Source organism: Microtus oregoni, unplaced genomic scaffold (genome assembly GCF_018167655.1).
Source record: "Microtus oregoni isolate MIOR12 unplaced genomic scaffold, Mior012 000050F_ref0000143, whole genome shotgun sequence".
Lineage (NCBI taxonomy): Eukaryota > Metazoa > Chordata > Mammalia > Rodentia > Cricetidae > Microtus > Microtus oregoni.
The window spans coordinates 9,235,182-9,249,248 of NW_024543256.1; the positions used below are offsets into that span (position 1 = coordinate 9,235,182).

Genomic DNA, 14,067 nt, shown 5'->3' on the forward strand with positions numbered 1-14,067 from the left:
GGCTTACTGTATTTTAGTTTTTCTGTCGTGGGACTGCATAGTGGAATCCAGTGGTATCTTTGCAAAATCCCATAGCAACCTGATGGCACTACTAAGATCATAATCCTGGGATTTGGAAATCTTAGGTTTTTATACTTCCTACTATAGCATAATAATGTTCAAGTTTGTACAGAAAGTACTTATCATAAAACATAGTGCACTATCAGAAAAAACTAAAATTAAATAATTTAAAGTTAACAAATCCCCATAGTTCTTAAGCATTTATAATGTTCTTCTACTTCACTTTCAAGTTGAAGATCTTTTTCTAACCTAAAGTTAAACTCGAAACAATGCTAACTTCTATAAAGCAGTCTGTAGAATAAATCAAATTATAGTTGCAAACTTCATTTCTTGTACCTCACATGGATAGAATCTTTTGATGGAAACAATCACAAAGATGTATTTAGAAATTAAAAAACTTTAATATAAACATTTTTCAGAATATAGACCGATTTTTATCAGCCCTTTGGAGAACACTTTAAAAGTATATATCATCTAATTTATTATACACTAATTTTCCACTTTCAGAACTAGAAAATACAAAAATACACTGCAAATTAGATTTAACAAAAAAGGGCTAAGTTGTTTCATACATTTTCATTGGAGAAAACATAAACATTAACACACAACAGTAGCAAAATACCACCAATACTCACACAAATTCTAAAAGGAATGGATTCTGAGAAGTCTGGTCTCCCTCAGGCCTGACCATTCTTCCAAAAGCAAACAAGACTTGGAAAATTCAGGGTGGTATGGCTGTAGACTGCTTTGTAACTCACTGTTTAGGTACATAGTTTCCATGAGCAAACAAGTCATTTTCATTGCAACTTGAAGGACAAAGTAGAAACACCTCTACTTAAGAAAACCATATTATATATAAGCAATAGAATATTTTTTTCTTATAAAATCAGAGAAAGTAACTTTAAAAAGCATATTGAATATTTTGACTTTAACTGGTTTCTGTTAGCAATTAACTGTACACATGTACAAATACACAAATAACACAAATTTCAAAAAAAAACAAAGTTTTAAACCTTTCTTCAACCTTAAGGGAACAAAACTGCAAAGTAGAAAGCACTGAATCTTCTGGATTTTCTTCAGTAAGTTTCTTCCTCTCCCATTCTTCTTAATATTTTGTTCTTGCTTATTGAAGGCTAGGTTTAGACTTTATGGTTCTACTTTCAATTACATTTTGAAAGGAGGGAGTGACAGAGAGAGAGGGGGCAAGGTGAGAGAGGAGAGCAGAACAGAGGACACATACACACATGGAGAGAGGGAGAGGGAAAGGGAGAGAGAGGGAGGGAGGAAGAGAGAGAGTTTTATCTCTTCTCTTCATTTGAAGTGCTTTATCTCAATTTTCTCAGAACTTTTCCCAGTGATTTTCTTGATTCAGTCTTCTGATAGTAAAACTAAAAGTTCAAAATTCTTGAGTAGGTTTACCTTAAAACATTTTCATAAAGGATGGATTTAGATATCTTGTGTTTCTTTTCTCATATTCATTTTTGCAAACAAAAAACCTCAAGGTTTTTGAGCTGATACTCTACCTGCCTTTCCTTAACTTCACCAGTCACTCCTATCTTTATCTAAATCAATATTGCTTTCTTTTAGCCATTCTTGGGTATCTTGTAAGTTCAGAAGCCAAGAATTGACTCATCCCAAAGGATTTCCTCTTCTGTTCTTTCAACAAATTTCTTTTTCTTGTGCTTACGGTCTTCTTTCTCTGAGGACACTTTATGTTTTCTTTTCTTTTTTCGATGCTTCAGTTTTGCAGAACTGACTCCAGCTTTATCTTCCTGTCCTTTAGTTTGCTCAGTGTTCTTGTCTTTGTCTAAATCTTTATCCTGATAGCTCCTTTTCCTTTTATGCTTGGACTGTTCTTTCTCTGGCCTTTCTTTCTCTTCCCCCAGATGTCGTCTTTTCTTCTGATGTCGTCTTTTATGACTTGTTTCATGGGCACTGGTATTGTCATATGAAGGCAGCTCCTTGTAAATGTCATATTCTACACTGTGTGAGCCAGGGTTATTTTCTTGCTGACTAAGGCTCAGAGGACCAGGTTTTTATGAGAAGCAATCTCTTGTGAAATGATAGTAACTATCAGAGTCTGGGTTCCGTTGGCTCTCATAAGCTGGTAAATAACGAGGTAACTTATATTCCACAGCTTGTGAACTGCTGTATGGATCTGTGTGAGTCTGGAAAGTCTCACACGGGAATCTTTGCTCAAACATTCTGTGCTTAGATCTTCTGTCAACCATTTCTCTGTAATCATGAGTTTCCAAAGCACTATCAATTCTTCTAAAAGACATCTTTGGCCTGAGTTCTCTAAATTCCTGGGCCTTGCTGTAATCATCAAATTCATTTGGGAAATCATCATTTGTCCTCTTTGAATGAGGTGGTAACCAGTATGGTAACTGGCCTTCCACTGGTGAGCCATTGTATTGTCGCTGGTAGGTCTGTGGACTCTCAAATGAAAATCTTTCCTCACACATCCTTTGTCTGTGTTCAGAATCAACCCTTTCTCTGTAACCATGATCCCTATACTTATAGTTTTCTGTCACCTGTCTAAAACTAATATTGGGATCAAGTCCTCTGGCCTTCTGTTCTTTGATGTAATTTTCAAGCTCATCCTGGAAAGAGTCATATGTTTTTGACTGTGCTGGTAAACAGTGAGGTAACTGGTCTTCTACTGCTCGAGGATTATTGTATGGTCCTGGCTGTGTCCAGAAATTTTCAAGTGGAAGTTGTTGTTCAAGCATTTTTTGTCTGGGTCTGGAATCAACCATTTCTCTGTACCCACGGACTTCCAAGTAATTATCCTCCATCTTCCTGAAATGAACCTTATACTCTAGCTCTCTAGGTTTCTTCACTTTGTTATAATCTGCACATTCACCTTGGTAAGACTCCTGTATCTTCTTTGAATTCTTTACTTGATTGATAACATGAGATTCTCTACAAAGAAAATAATACAGTTTTGATTACTATGAATATTTTATTTGCTCTAAAATACCAGTTTAAATAAAATCTACAAAGGTTTAATGCAAATCTAAAACTAGAAAAAGAATTTTGATGCTCAAATCATAGCATGGATAGGTAGATATCTCTCCAGAATTCCACAAGTTTTATGCAAAAACATTTCTTAGAAGATGGTAGATGGGAGACACTGATACTTCCATTTTCTACATGATATTGAAATATTGAAATAAAATCATAGATGAAGAGCTGCAGGGAGAGGGAATGCTGTGTAAAGATACCAGAACGCAAGAGCAGACAATAACAAAGTAAAGTACAGGAACACCAAATGTTTGAACTGTAAGAGATTTAAATGGAGAACCATAAACAAGTGCACAGCAATAAACTACGGACAAGGAAGATGCCCCTCAGTGGGGCTCTTAGCAGAAGAGAGAAGGAAACTCTTGGTGAGTTTCAAAGTATAGAAACTATCACCTTACAAAAATACAGTCTTAGATAGGAGACTTATGATCTATTTGTAATCTGGCCCGAAAGAAGTCTCCTGTATTTCTCAGCTTAACTCATTGCTGTTGAAATGAAGAATTATCTTAAAAGTTGTCCTGTTGTCCAGCCTTACTTTTGGATGTATAAATACATGCATTTTAATATCTTCAAAATCCAGACTGTCCATCCGAGTCATGAATATATACAGTGTTCAGGTTAAAAAGATCAACAAAGAGACTTTAGAGTTAAACTGCACCATAAATCAAATGGACTAAGCACACAGTATTTGATTCAACAGCTGCACAATACACATTCTTTTCAACAGCTTCTGGAATTGCATAGCCAGGAAAACATTAGAGAGAAGAGAAAAGCTGCTTCCTAAATGGATTTGGAGCTTGCTTCATAAGAGGGAATCCATGCCTACTGCTGTAAACCTGCTCAAAAAACCATGACCAAAGAGGTCTTAGACCCTGGGAAGGGATGGTAAGATTATTTTTTAGCTAAATTGGCAACATCAAACCATCCTCTAAATGTCTGTTTATACTCACAGACAAAGACTATTCTCTGCATTGAACAGAGCATCCTCTCCTTTGCAGATAAATACAGAGATCCATGGCTGCATAAGATGCTGAGAATAAAGGCTTAGTCCTAGACTAGACATTTATACCACCTGCTTAATATTCAAGGAATGCTGGGGAAGATGGGTCGGAAAGAATATTATGTTCTCGTAAATGGGGAGAGGGGTTAGAAATTATATCTTTAAAGCACAACACAGAAGTGACAACCATGAACTTAATAGCAGATGTGTATACTGTAACCAGGTCCACAGAAGTTGGGCCCTCCTATCAGTAAGTTATGAAGAGAAAAAGGATTCATGAGGCCCTACCACATACTGTTGATCTACTGTCAACCACAGCTTCTTGGAGAGGGGCAAGCATAGTATCTAGACGTGTACCTAGTGGTGATCCCACAAGGTTCTGATGGTTGGTTCTGCACTCAAGATCACACAGAAAGCCCTAAATAAACTTCGTGAAATGCTAAAAAGAGCCAAAGCTAGTACACATGGGGAAGAGATTTATAGTGAAGGAGGCTAGTAGGATGTGTGTGTGGGGAGGACAACAGGAGAGATTGAAAGAGTAAAAAGAATACATAGTGTACATGTACAAAATTATTAAAGAACAAAATCTACTTATTAAAGAAAAAATGCAAGACAAAATGATGAGAATGCAGAAAAAAATGAATATACATTTTAGTGGGAATATAAATTAGTGCAGCCATTACAGAAATCTATATGGAAGTTACTCAAAAACTAAATGTATAACTTCCATAAGATCCAACTATGTTACTCCCAGACATATATCCAAAAGAATCCTAGGTTGCTTAGAAGAGAGATGGCTAAACAGCAATACTTAATGCAATACCTAATTCACAATAGCTAAGTTACACAATAGTTTAGGGGACCACCAGCAGATATAGAATATGTTGTGATTCTCAAAGAAATACTTAATATTTAATAACAAAGGAAAATAAAAATCAGATTGTTTGTTAAAATAAAGGATAGACATGGAGATCACGGTGTTAAGTGAACTACCCTAGGTCCAGAAGGACAAGTATTGACTGTTTTTCTTTCATCTATGGGATCTTGATATTTTTAGAAATTCCCATCATAGTAAAAGGGGCGCCACTAGGGAAGAGGGAGGACATCAGCATAATTGGGAGAATGAATATGACCCAAGTGTGGTTTATAAATATGTGGAAATATCATAATAAAAGCAATTATTTTGCATATGAAATATGTGGTAATAAATTTTCAGGCCTGGGATAAAATAGAGGATGAACACAGGAGTGAAATGATCTCATTCTACTGTAATACCACAAATATTAATGCATGCTAGTATGTGTGGCTAATTAACATTAATAACTAATGTCCTTATAAACTGTCTGAATGTCACATTTTTAAAGCCAGTTCTTTGATTAGATGCACAGATGTGACAGGTTATAGATTTAAAATTCTGAGGTTTTAATATCTATAGTGTAATTTCATTTGCTGAGTCTGCAATATAATTCCTGTGATGGTTTGAATGATAATTTCCCCCATAGGTTCATGATTGAATATTTGGTCTCCAGTTGATGGAATTGTTTGGAAAGGATTAGGATCTGTGGCCTTGTTGGAAGAGGTATATCGGGGGGGGGGCATAATTTAAGGTTTCCAAAGACTCTGGCCATTCTCAGTGTTCTTTCTTTCTCTGCCTCCTAATTATGTATCAAGATGTGAGCTCTCGGCTGTTCCTGGCACCAGGTCTTTGCTTCATCATCATGTTTCTTATCCCTCCGAAACTGTTAATCCCAATTAAGTGCTTTCTTTTATAAGTTGCCTTTGATAATTGTATTTTGTCATAGCAATAGAGAAGTAACTAAGATACCTCTAAGTAATCACAAATACTATAAATATGTTCTTATAGGGTAAAATAATAAATTTTACATTTTTATTTAAAAATCAACAACCAAAACATAAATAACTCCTTGCCCTGCTACCAAAATTACCTACTGTACAATGCCACAAATTTCTCCTTGTCTTAAAAGCAAATATTAATATTGCTAAAAACAGATCTGGATTCTGTATTTTAGGTACAACAGCATGACCATTGTTCTGAACTATTATACCTCACTGTAAAGATGAATATTAGATCACCGAATACTTGGAATTAAGAAAACCTTTTTAAGATGCCTTGAATTTGCATGGCTAGCCTGAAAAACTTATTTTTTAGCACATCTACAAAGAAAAACAATGTTGTCTATTCAGGAGGATGTACCAATTTGCCAGAAAGATCTGCCAGTGCATTATTGTGATTAGAAAATGTCCTTCACACTAGTGTGCAATATGTTATAAATACTGTCTACTTCCTCTAGATTCAGATCATGAGGAAATGAATATCTAGAAGGTTTGTAAAATATATTAAAGATTATTTGACTAGAAGATTTGGTCTTTGGTAACATGTCGATTTTTTTTATTTTTAATATCAAAAACCACTTACTTAATTTGATGTTCACTTCTTTGCATGTGGGACCGGAACATATGTAAAGATGTAAAGGTGATACTGCAGATATGGCATACGTAGGTTCTCATTCTATATGCTATAAAAATGATAGAGTTTAAGAAGATCAATATGGAAACACTTAGAATCATATAATGCCAGTGATGGATAATACTTAAAATCATATAATGCCAGTGATGGATAATACTTTATTAGAGACCCTCTACTTGAAATATCCTAAGAAAGACTGGTCCAAAGACATAAAGTCACTTGCTGATAGTCACAGAAGCAAAGAATAGCATTAGCATCTTTTAGCCCATGTCTCTAAATTTAATGCCCAGGATTCCTTATACTATACACTGTATCTTCATTTATTTTCTAAGAATCTGCTATCTGCTTGCCTGATGTTGCTACACACACTGTATAGCAGGGGCTTTATCGGTCTGCAACAGCCTTTTTGTTTGCTATTAGTTAGTTTCTTACAAAACCAAACCCTGAAATGTCACAAAACATTAATTAAAAACATAGGAAAATTTTACTCTCTTATCTGAAATCGTTGTAGTTCACTAGTTACCAAAAACAATTTCCACAAATTTTAGAAAAGAGAACCATTGAGCCCATGCACAGGATGAAAGGTGAAAGCAGAATTCTAAAATTATAGCTGCCATTTAAAATGAATAAAAAACAAACAAAAAACCTGACAAAAACACAAAACCAAAATAGAAAACCTTTCAAAACAAATGAATTATAAAAAGAAGCTATATAACAGCTAACTATTCTGCTTTCAAAAGATAATTAGAAGCAGGAGATAAACTTATTTTTGAAATCCCACCATCTTTCAACTTTCTTATTGGTCAGCAGAACAACTTTCATGAGACAAGTATAAAATCGACATTATTCTAGAGACAAGGCAATAAATTGGTACCATATAAAATTTAAGGACAACCAGAATCATCTTCTTGTAAATCAAACAGCAGTTTAATCACTTAAAGGAGGATAAGTTAATCATATTCAAGTGCATTGACCTTTGTTGAACAAATATTATTTACAGAAACAAGAGACTACTTGCAGGGAAAAATAAAATAAAGACATTGAATAACATGTTCATTATTAATACATATTGTTAATGACCAGCAATCAACAGGTTACATTAAAATTTGAAGAATGTTTTGATAAGGACACTCAGAATATCCTTTAGACAGAAAACAGTTTTTCAAAAAACAGTGTTAGGAAAATTACTTACATATAAATGTGGGTAGACTTTTGAATCTCACCAGTTACACTGATCAACTCAAAATGGACTAAAGAGTTTAAGTATAAGAGTGGTGTAGGGGCAAACAGGAGCATGCAGACAATAACAATTGATGAAAACAGAGGTCATAAATTTCAAGGAGAGTGGGAAGGAGTGTACAGGAGAACTTTGAGGGAGCAAAGGGAAGGAATAAAAGCGGCAGCTAAAATACAATCTCAAAACTAAACAATAGAAACACTGATAGCTATAAAATTACTAGAAGAAAATTCAGGTAAAATGTTTCAGGATACTGTAATATGTAAGGAATTTTTGGAAGTGGCTCTCAAAATTCAGGAATCAAATGCAAATACAGACAAATAGGATTTTAAAACAATGTTAAAGTTGCTACAGGACAAAGGAAATGCATAACACAATCAACAGACAATCTACAAACGGGATAAAATTTGTGGTTTGTGTATAATAACAAGCAATTGATAACTAGAATATATAAAGAAATATATATTGAGGAACCAAAACCTCAATCCTGAGCCGAGCTAGATAGGGACTTAAGCAAGCAGTGATAATGAGGAAGAAAAAAATCAAATATGGAGAAACATACACATTATAGAAGATAAACAGAGGCAAAGATAGATAGAAATAAGAAAATGAAAATAGTGGAATAATTAAAGTGGCATATGGTGTTAAGCTGCCTTTTTTGAAATTTTATGTGTTTTGCCTACATGTATGTCTGTGTAACATGTATATGCAGTACCCATGGAGGCCAGAAGAGGGTGTTGGAAATAGAGATGGTCATCAACTGCAATGTAAATGCCGGGACTTGAACTCGGATCCTCTGCAAGAGCACCCAGGGCTCTTAGCTTCTGAGCTATCTCTACATCACCATAATTGTCTTTTTCTTAAAACTGGTTCACTTGTAACATGGAATTCTGTTGTCAGTGTTCTCTGAAATTCTCATTAGCTAATTTAATTTTTCTAGATATGTCTTTTTATTGTTGCTGTTTGAGAAAGGGTTTTGCTATATATCCCTTGCTCACCTGGAACTCACTATGTAGCCCTGACTTGCCTCAAACATATAGTATACAGTAATCTTCCTTCTCCCTCCTGAGTACTGACATTATAGGCATGTACCACCATGTCTAGATGAACTAGATGTTTTCATAATGCTCTCATGTTTTGGCTTGCGAGACAGGAGTGTAGGGTTAAGACAGCCCCTTTAGGGGGCGGGGTTTGCCTCGGGCAAATGCCTACAGATAAATGGGCGCACGGGAGGCGGCTCCAGCCCTTCCTTCCTACCTCCTGTGCCACGCGGGAACTTCGGTTCTGTAAGTTTATCATTAAAGTGGTAAATATTCTTTAATATCTGCATTGCATTTATTTACACAGATACATTTGGCGCCCAACGTGGGGCTCGAACCCTCAACCCTGAGATTAAGAGTTTCATGCTCTACCGACTGAGCTAATAACAATTCATTCACAAGGATGATGGGCATTCTGATGGTAAGGATTACAGATAAGTTGGGGGCAGGGTTCTTTTCTTATCTCCACAGGAAAATACTCATCTTCAAAGAATTTAAGGGACTCTGAATATTTAATTACTGAAGGATGGAAAATAGTTACGACCCACTGAGTATCAACAATAAAATTCTATATATACTGTAAGTATTGATTTTTTATATATATTTATATGTTTTATTGAACACTTCTTTATAAATGTGTAGAGCTGGTTTTGGAGTTGGACTATGGCTCAGTCCCTCTTCAATTCCAAGCCTGTTGAAAAGAGATATTTCAGAGTTTTTGTCTCAGGTCAGGAGCCATGAAATGGGACAGAATAAGAATAACTTTATATTTGATAAACTTTCTTTGCTTTTCCTCATATCTGTGTCTTTCTTTATATGTCAGTATATGTCCTTGTTGTTAATGTTTAAATTTCCCATAACAAGCAACATATTTTCCTACAGTAATCTTTGAAGTTTCCAGGATGAAGATGGGGCCCCACAACATCAACTCAATCTGGCTTTTATGACGTCATGAATTTTTTTTAAGCGCTAATATTAGACCTGTTTTTTGGTACCAACTGCAAGAGACAATTTCGAATGATGCACATTTTTGACAACACTCTGGCCGGACCTTCTCAAAATGCTCAGAGACTAGCGTTTCTTAAGTCAATGGTTAATTTGGGAATTTTACCATCATTTGCTTTCACCGGGGCCCCTAAGAAGAACGTCGCCCCCATGTCAGCTAGAAGCAATCTAAGAGGACGATGTCCCCTCTCCCAACAGAGTTTGCCCACAGGGTTAGGGACATCTTTTAGTGGTTGGTTTAGGGTTGAGGGGATGGGGAGATATTGTATGGAATTAGGGGTATATTCAAAAACAAAACAAAAAAGGGGGGATTAATTAGTTTGATGGGATGATTGGTATTTGTGACTTACTGTTTTTAGAAAATTATATTGGTACTGTTTCTTGTATATTGAATATTGAATGTGAGTATTCCTACCTCTATTTTTGTATAAGAGTATGCTTATATTTTATGGATACATCTATCATATCACAATGTACATTTCTACCTCTGGTACTATTTATGTAATAACATTGTTTACATTTTGATATGTAATGACATTGTTTACAGGTGAAGATCATTGTCTTCATATATTGCACAGTTGTTTATTCTCTTAGTTTTCAAATTAGATAGGTATTGAGAATTATATGTTTGTCATATTTATTTTTAGATTAACCAGGTCTTTTAGATACATAGAGATTATTTTTAGTATAGATAGTATAATCTTCAGCCTCTTTGAAGAGCTGTAGAAAATGGCCTTTAATCTAACCTAGAATTCTGTGCCAACGAGACACAATTACTCCTGGCAACACCACTCTACTCCCGAGAGAACGTTGAGCACCAAAGACACTCCACTGGGAGCTTGTCTTCTTGGCAGAACTGGCCTTTGGGTTAAGAAAAGCCCATACCTCAACTACTGACTAAGATATAAAACAGGATTGTCTTATCTTGCCAAGACAGGGTAGGATAATTCTAAGAAATTTCCTTGCATTTGATAATGGTATGTCAGTTATGTTAGGCCTTAGCCAAAGTTGGTTGACTCAACATTGCAAACGAGACTTTGGGTGATTGCCCAGGTAGTCAGTTGTCTCTGTCATTTGTTGCACATTTTGGATATCTCTCATTTGTTAAGTAATATTTATTCCCTTCTCAGATCTTTGATGGAGTTGAAGATTATTTAATAGTAGTTACTCTCTACATTATTTAGACTCCTTGAGATAGAATGCCTAGCAAAACATTTGTTCTCAATATTGTTTGTTATATTTTATAATTTGTTATTATTGTTTATAGTTATATTTGGTTTAGTTCTGTCTTATTTAGACAAAAGGGGGAGATGTAGGGTTAAGACAGCCCCTTTAGGGGGCAGGGTTTGCCTCGGGCGAATGCCTACAGATAAATGGGCAGGCGGGAGGCAGCTCCGGCCCTTCCTTCCTACCTCCTGTGCCACGTGGGAACTTCGGTTCTGTAAGTTTATCATTAAAGTGGTAAATATTCTTTAATATCTGCATTGCATTTATTTACGCAGATACACAGGAGTTATGACAGGATATGTTTATTCTCTGAGCAGTAGCTTCAGAGATTAGTGTAAAACGCTTTCAATAAATAGACTGAATTTTACTGACACTATTTCATGATCAGATATGAACACCAAAATTCTTTTTGCTGGTAAGATTTTTGTCAACTTGACACAAGCTTGGGTCATCTGGGATGATGGAGCCTCAATTAAAAAAAAACTGATAAGGTTGGACTGTGGCAACTGTGTGGAGAACTTTCCTCATTCATGATTGATGTGGAAGGGCCCAGCTCATTATGAACAGTGCCACCCTTAAGCAAATGGTGCTATTTATTTAAGAAAGCAGACTGAGCCAGCCATGGTGGTAGCAAGCCAGTAATCAATGTTCCTTTATGGTCTCTGCTTCAGTTATTGCCTCCAGATTCCTGCCTTGAATTCCCTCCATAGTTGACTATAAGCGGTAAGCTAAAATAAACCCTTTCTTTCCAAAGTTGCTTTTGGTCACAGTGTTTTTTTTTTTTAACAGAAAGCAAACATTCTTCTTCTTTCATTCTAATAATCTTGACATTTCAGAGGGCTAAAATACTGTCTCACACAGCAGCAGCAACAGTCCAAACACCTCTCATTTAGACTCAGTTCAAATTTATACAGAAGCCACACATTTCAGAGCCTTTCAACTCACCAGTAGGAAAAATACCTAACAACTGGCAATTCTTCATTTCTTCAGACATTTAAAGTAAACTGCCACTTTTACTTTTATGCTTACTTAACACAAATTCTTTAAAATAGTGGGTAAAACTACATATCCCCACAAAGGTTTTAGCACTTTGACCACACTACATAGGAAACTGAAATAGTACAAACAAAGGGAGAGCATTTGAGAGAAAGAATCATTAATAGTTCACTGACTAATATATTAAACTAATCTCTACAGAGGTAGGAATAAATAGTTTTATGCTTGTTTTTTTGTCTATCACTGGAAATAGAGATGAATTACATGACATTTCCTCCCTTAAAAACCTTAAGCTGAAATGGGAGAAAAAGCACTTAGAGAGAAAAGTAGACACATAGAAGGGTAGGTAGCCTTAAAGGAAGCAAAAAGGCTCCCAGTTAGCAGCAGAATGTTTAAGAATGAGTATGAATTAGTCAGAAGCAGGTTATTGAAGTATTTCAGGCAACAAGGAAGGAGGGGGTATAAGGAAAAGTACAAATAAAAGAAGTAAGAGTAATGGTTTTTGGAAGCCATACAACTTGCAGGTATTGACCTGCATAGATAACAGCATCTCAGGAGCAGAAGACAAGCATGAAGAGGAAGAAAAAGAAGAAGAGGGCTAGGGCATTTATATTTCATCTTTAGAAGTTGGAAAAGCAGTGAAGAAATTTCAAGTTGGACAGTATCATGGAAAAATTTGTGTTTTGAAGGAAACACTCCAGTAATTGAATTGAGAGTGCATTTGTGGAAATAAAACCAGTGGCAGAAAAAGTACTGTGTCTTCAAGTTTCTTACATATAAATCATTTAGAGGTCTTGTTAAAGAAGTGAATTCTGAATAAGTAGGTCTATAAAAAGGGCTGAATTCTATTTTCTAATAAGCTCTCAGATGATACCAACAATTCTGGTCAATATCTCACAGTCTGACTAACAAAGCTCTAGGAATATATAAAGACCTATTGTAGTGTAGGAATGGTGTGGATAGAGTTAGGGGGACAGTAATAATTCAGGAGGTAAGACAATCAAAACTTGGCATTTCATTAGATTTAATGGTGTGGTGTTGGGAAGTTGACAGTTAGCTATAGGTTTTTATTTTGGAAGAGTGTTGATTTAAAATGGCTTTGAGATATCCAACTGCAATAATATCTCCAATTTTGACAGGTAGTCTAAGTTTGATGGACAGGCTATGAGAGTACAGATGACAGTTGAAACCAGGGAAATACACAGACTTGTGCTTGCAGAGTCAGGCCAATAATGGAACCTGTGAGGACCTAAATCTAGGTGTTGAACTGACAAAGAGCTGATGCAGATAGCTTACAAACAAAACAAAAACAAAACAAAAAACGAAATAAAGTAGAACCAGACTGTGAGGAATTGTACATGAAAAGAACAGAATTTTAAGAGGTCAAAAGTAACGAACATTTTCACATGGAAGTCTGTCTAGTAAGAACAGGTGAACTATAATGTGTTGAAGAAAAGGTAAAAAAGAGACTATGAAAGGGCAAAAAGACACACTCGTAGTAAGAAGGTGTTTGTATGTGGTGGGGGAAAAGAAATATAACAGAGGAACAGATATATTTCTCTTGTCAAGGCAAGTCTCTATGTTGTACCTGAAATTTTGCTACCCTTTCTTAGCTCTAAGCCATCTAGTCATTTTTCAAACTTTCTACTTCTGTCACTCAAAATAATAGAAACCAATGGACCAAGAAATTTCATGTTAGCAAAATATGTTCAATATATGTTACAAAAATGTGTATACACACACAGACACACACACACACACACACACACACACATATATATATATATATATATATATATATATATATATATATTCTTTTGCAACGAGGTATTATTAACTAGTTTATATATTTTCCTCTTTAGAAAAAATGGTACATTCCTATTTATACTACCAAGAATGACTAGTTTAGCACCCCAAAAAATATCGTATCACACTAATTTGGAATACTTCTTAAAATAACATGGAAACACACACACATACACACACA

General features: G+C 35.4%; 1 protein-coding gene across 1 annotated transcript in view; it reads right to left on the bottom strand.

The window, feature by feature from the left end:
• Nucleotides 1–1,000: 1,000 nt before the first annotated feature.
• The window catches only part of LOC121437206 (zinc finger matrin-type protein 1-like), a 35,073-nt gene continuing 22,006 nt past the window's right edge, over nt 1,001–14,067 (bottom strand). The window contains 2 exon segments of the mRNA XM_041637062.1: nt 1,001–2,985; nt 6,525–6,624. Coding sequence (XP_041492996.1) covers nt 1,671–2,985; nt 6,525–6,624 — 1,415 coding nt within the window. The 3' untranslated portion in view covers nt 1,001–1,670.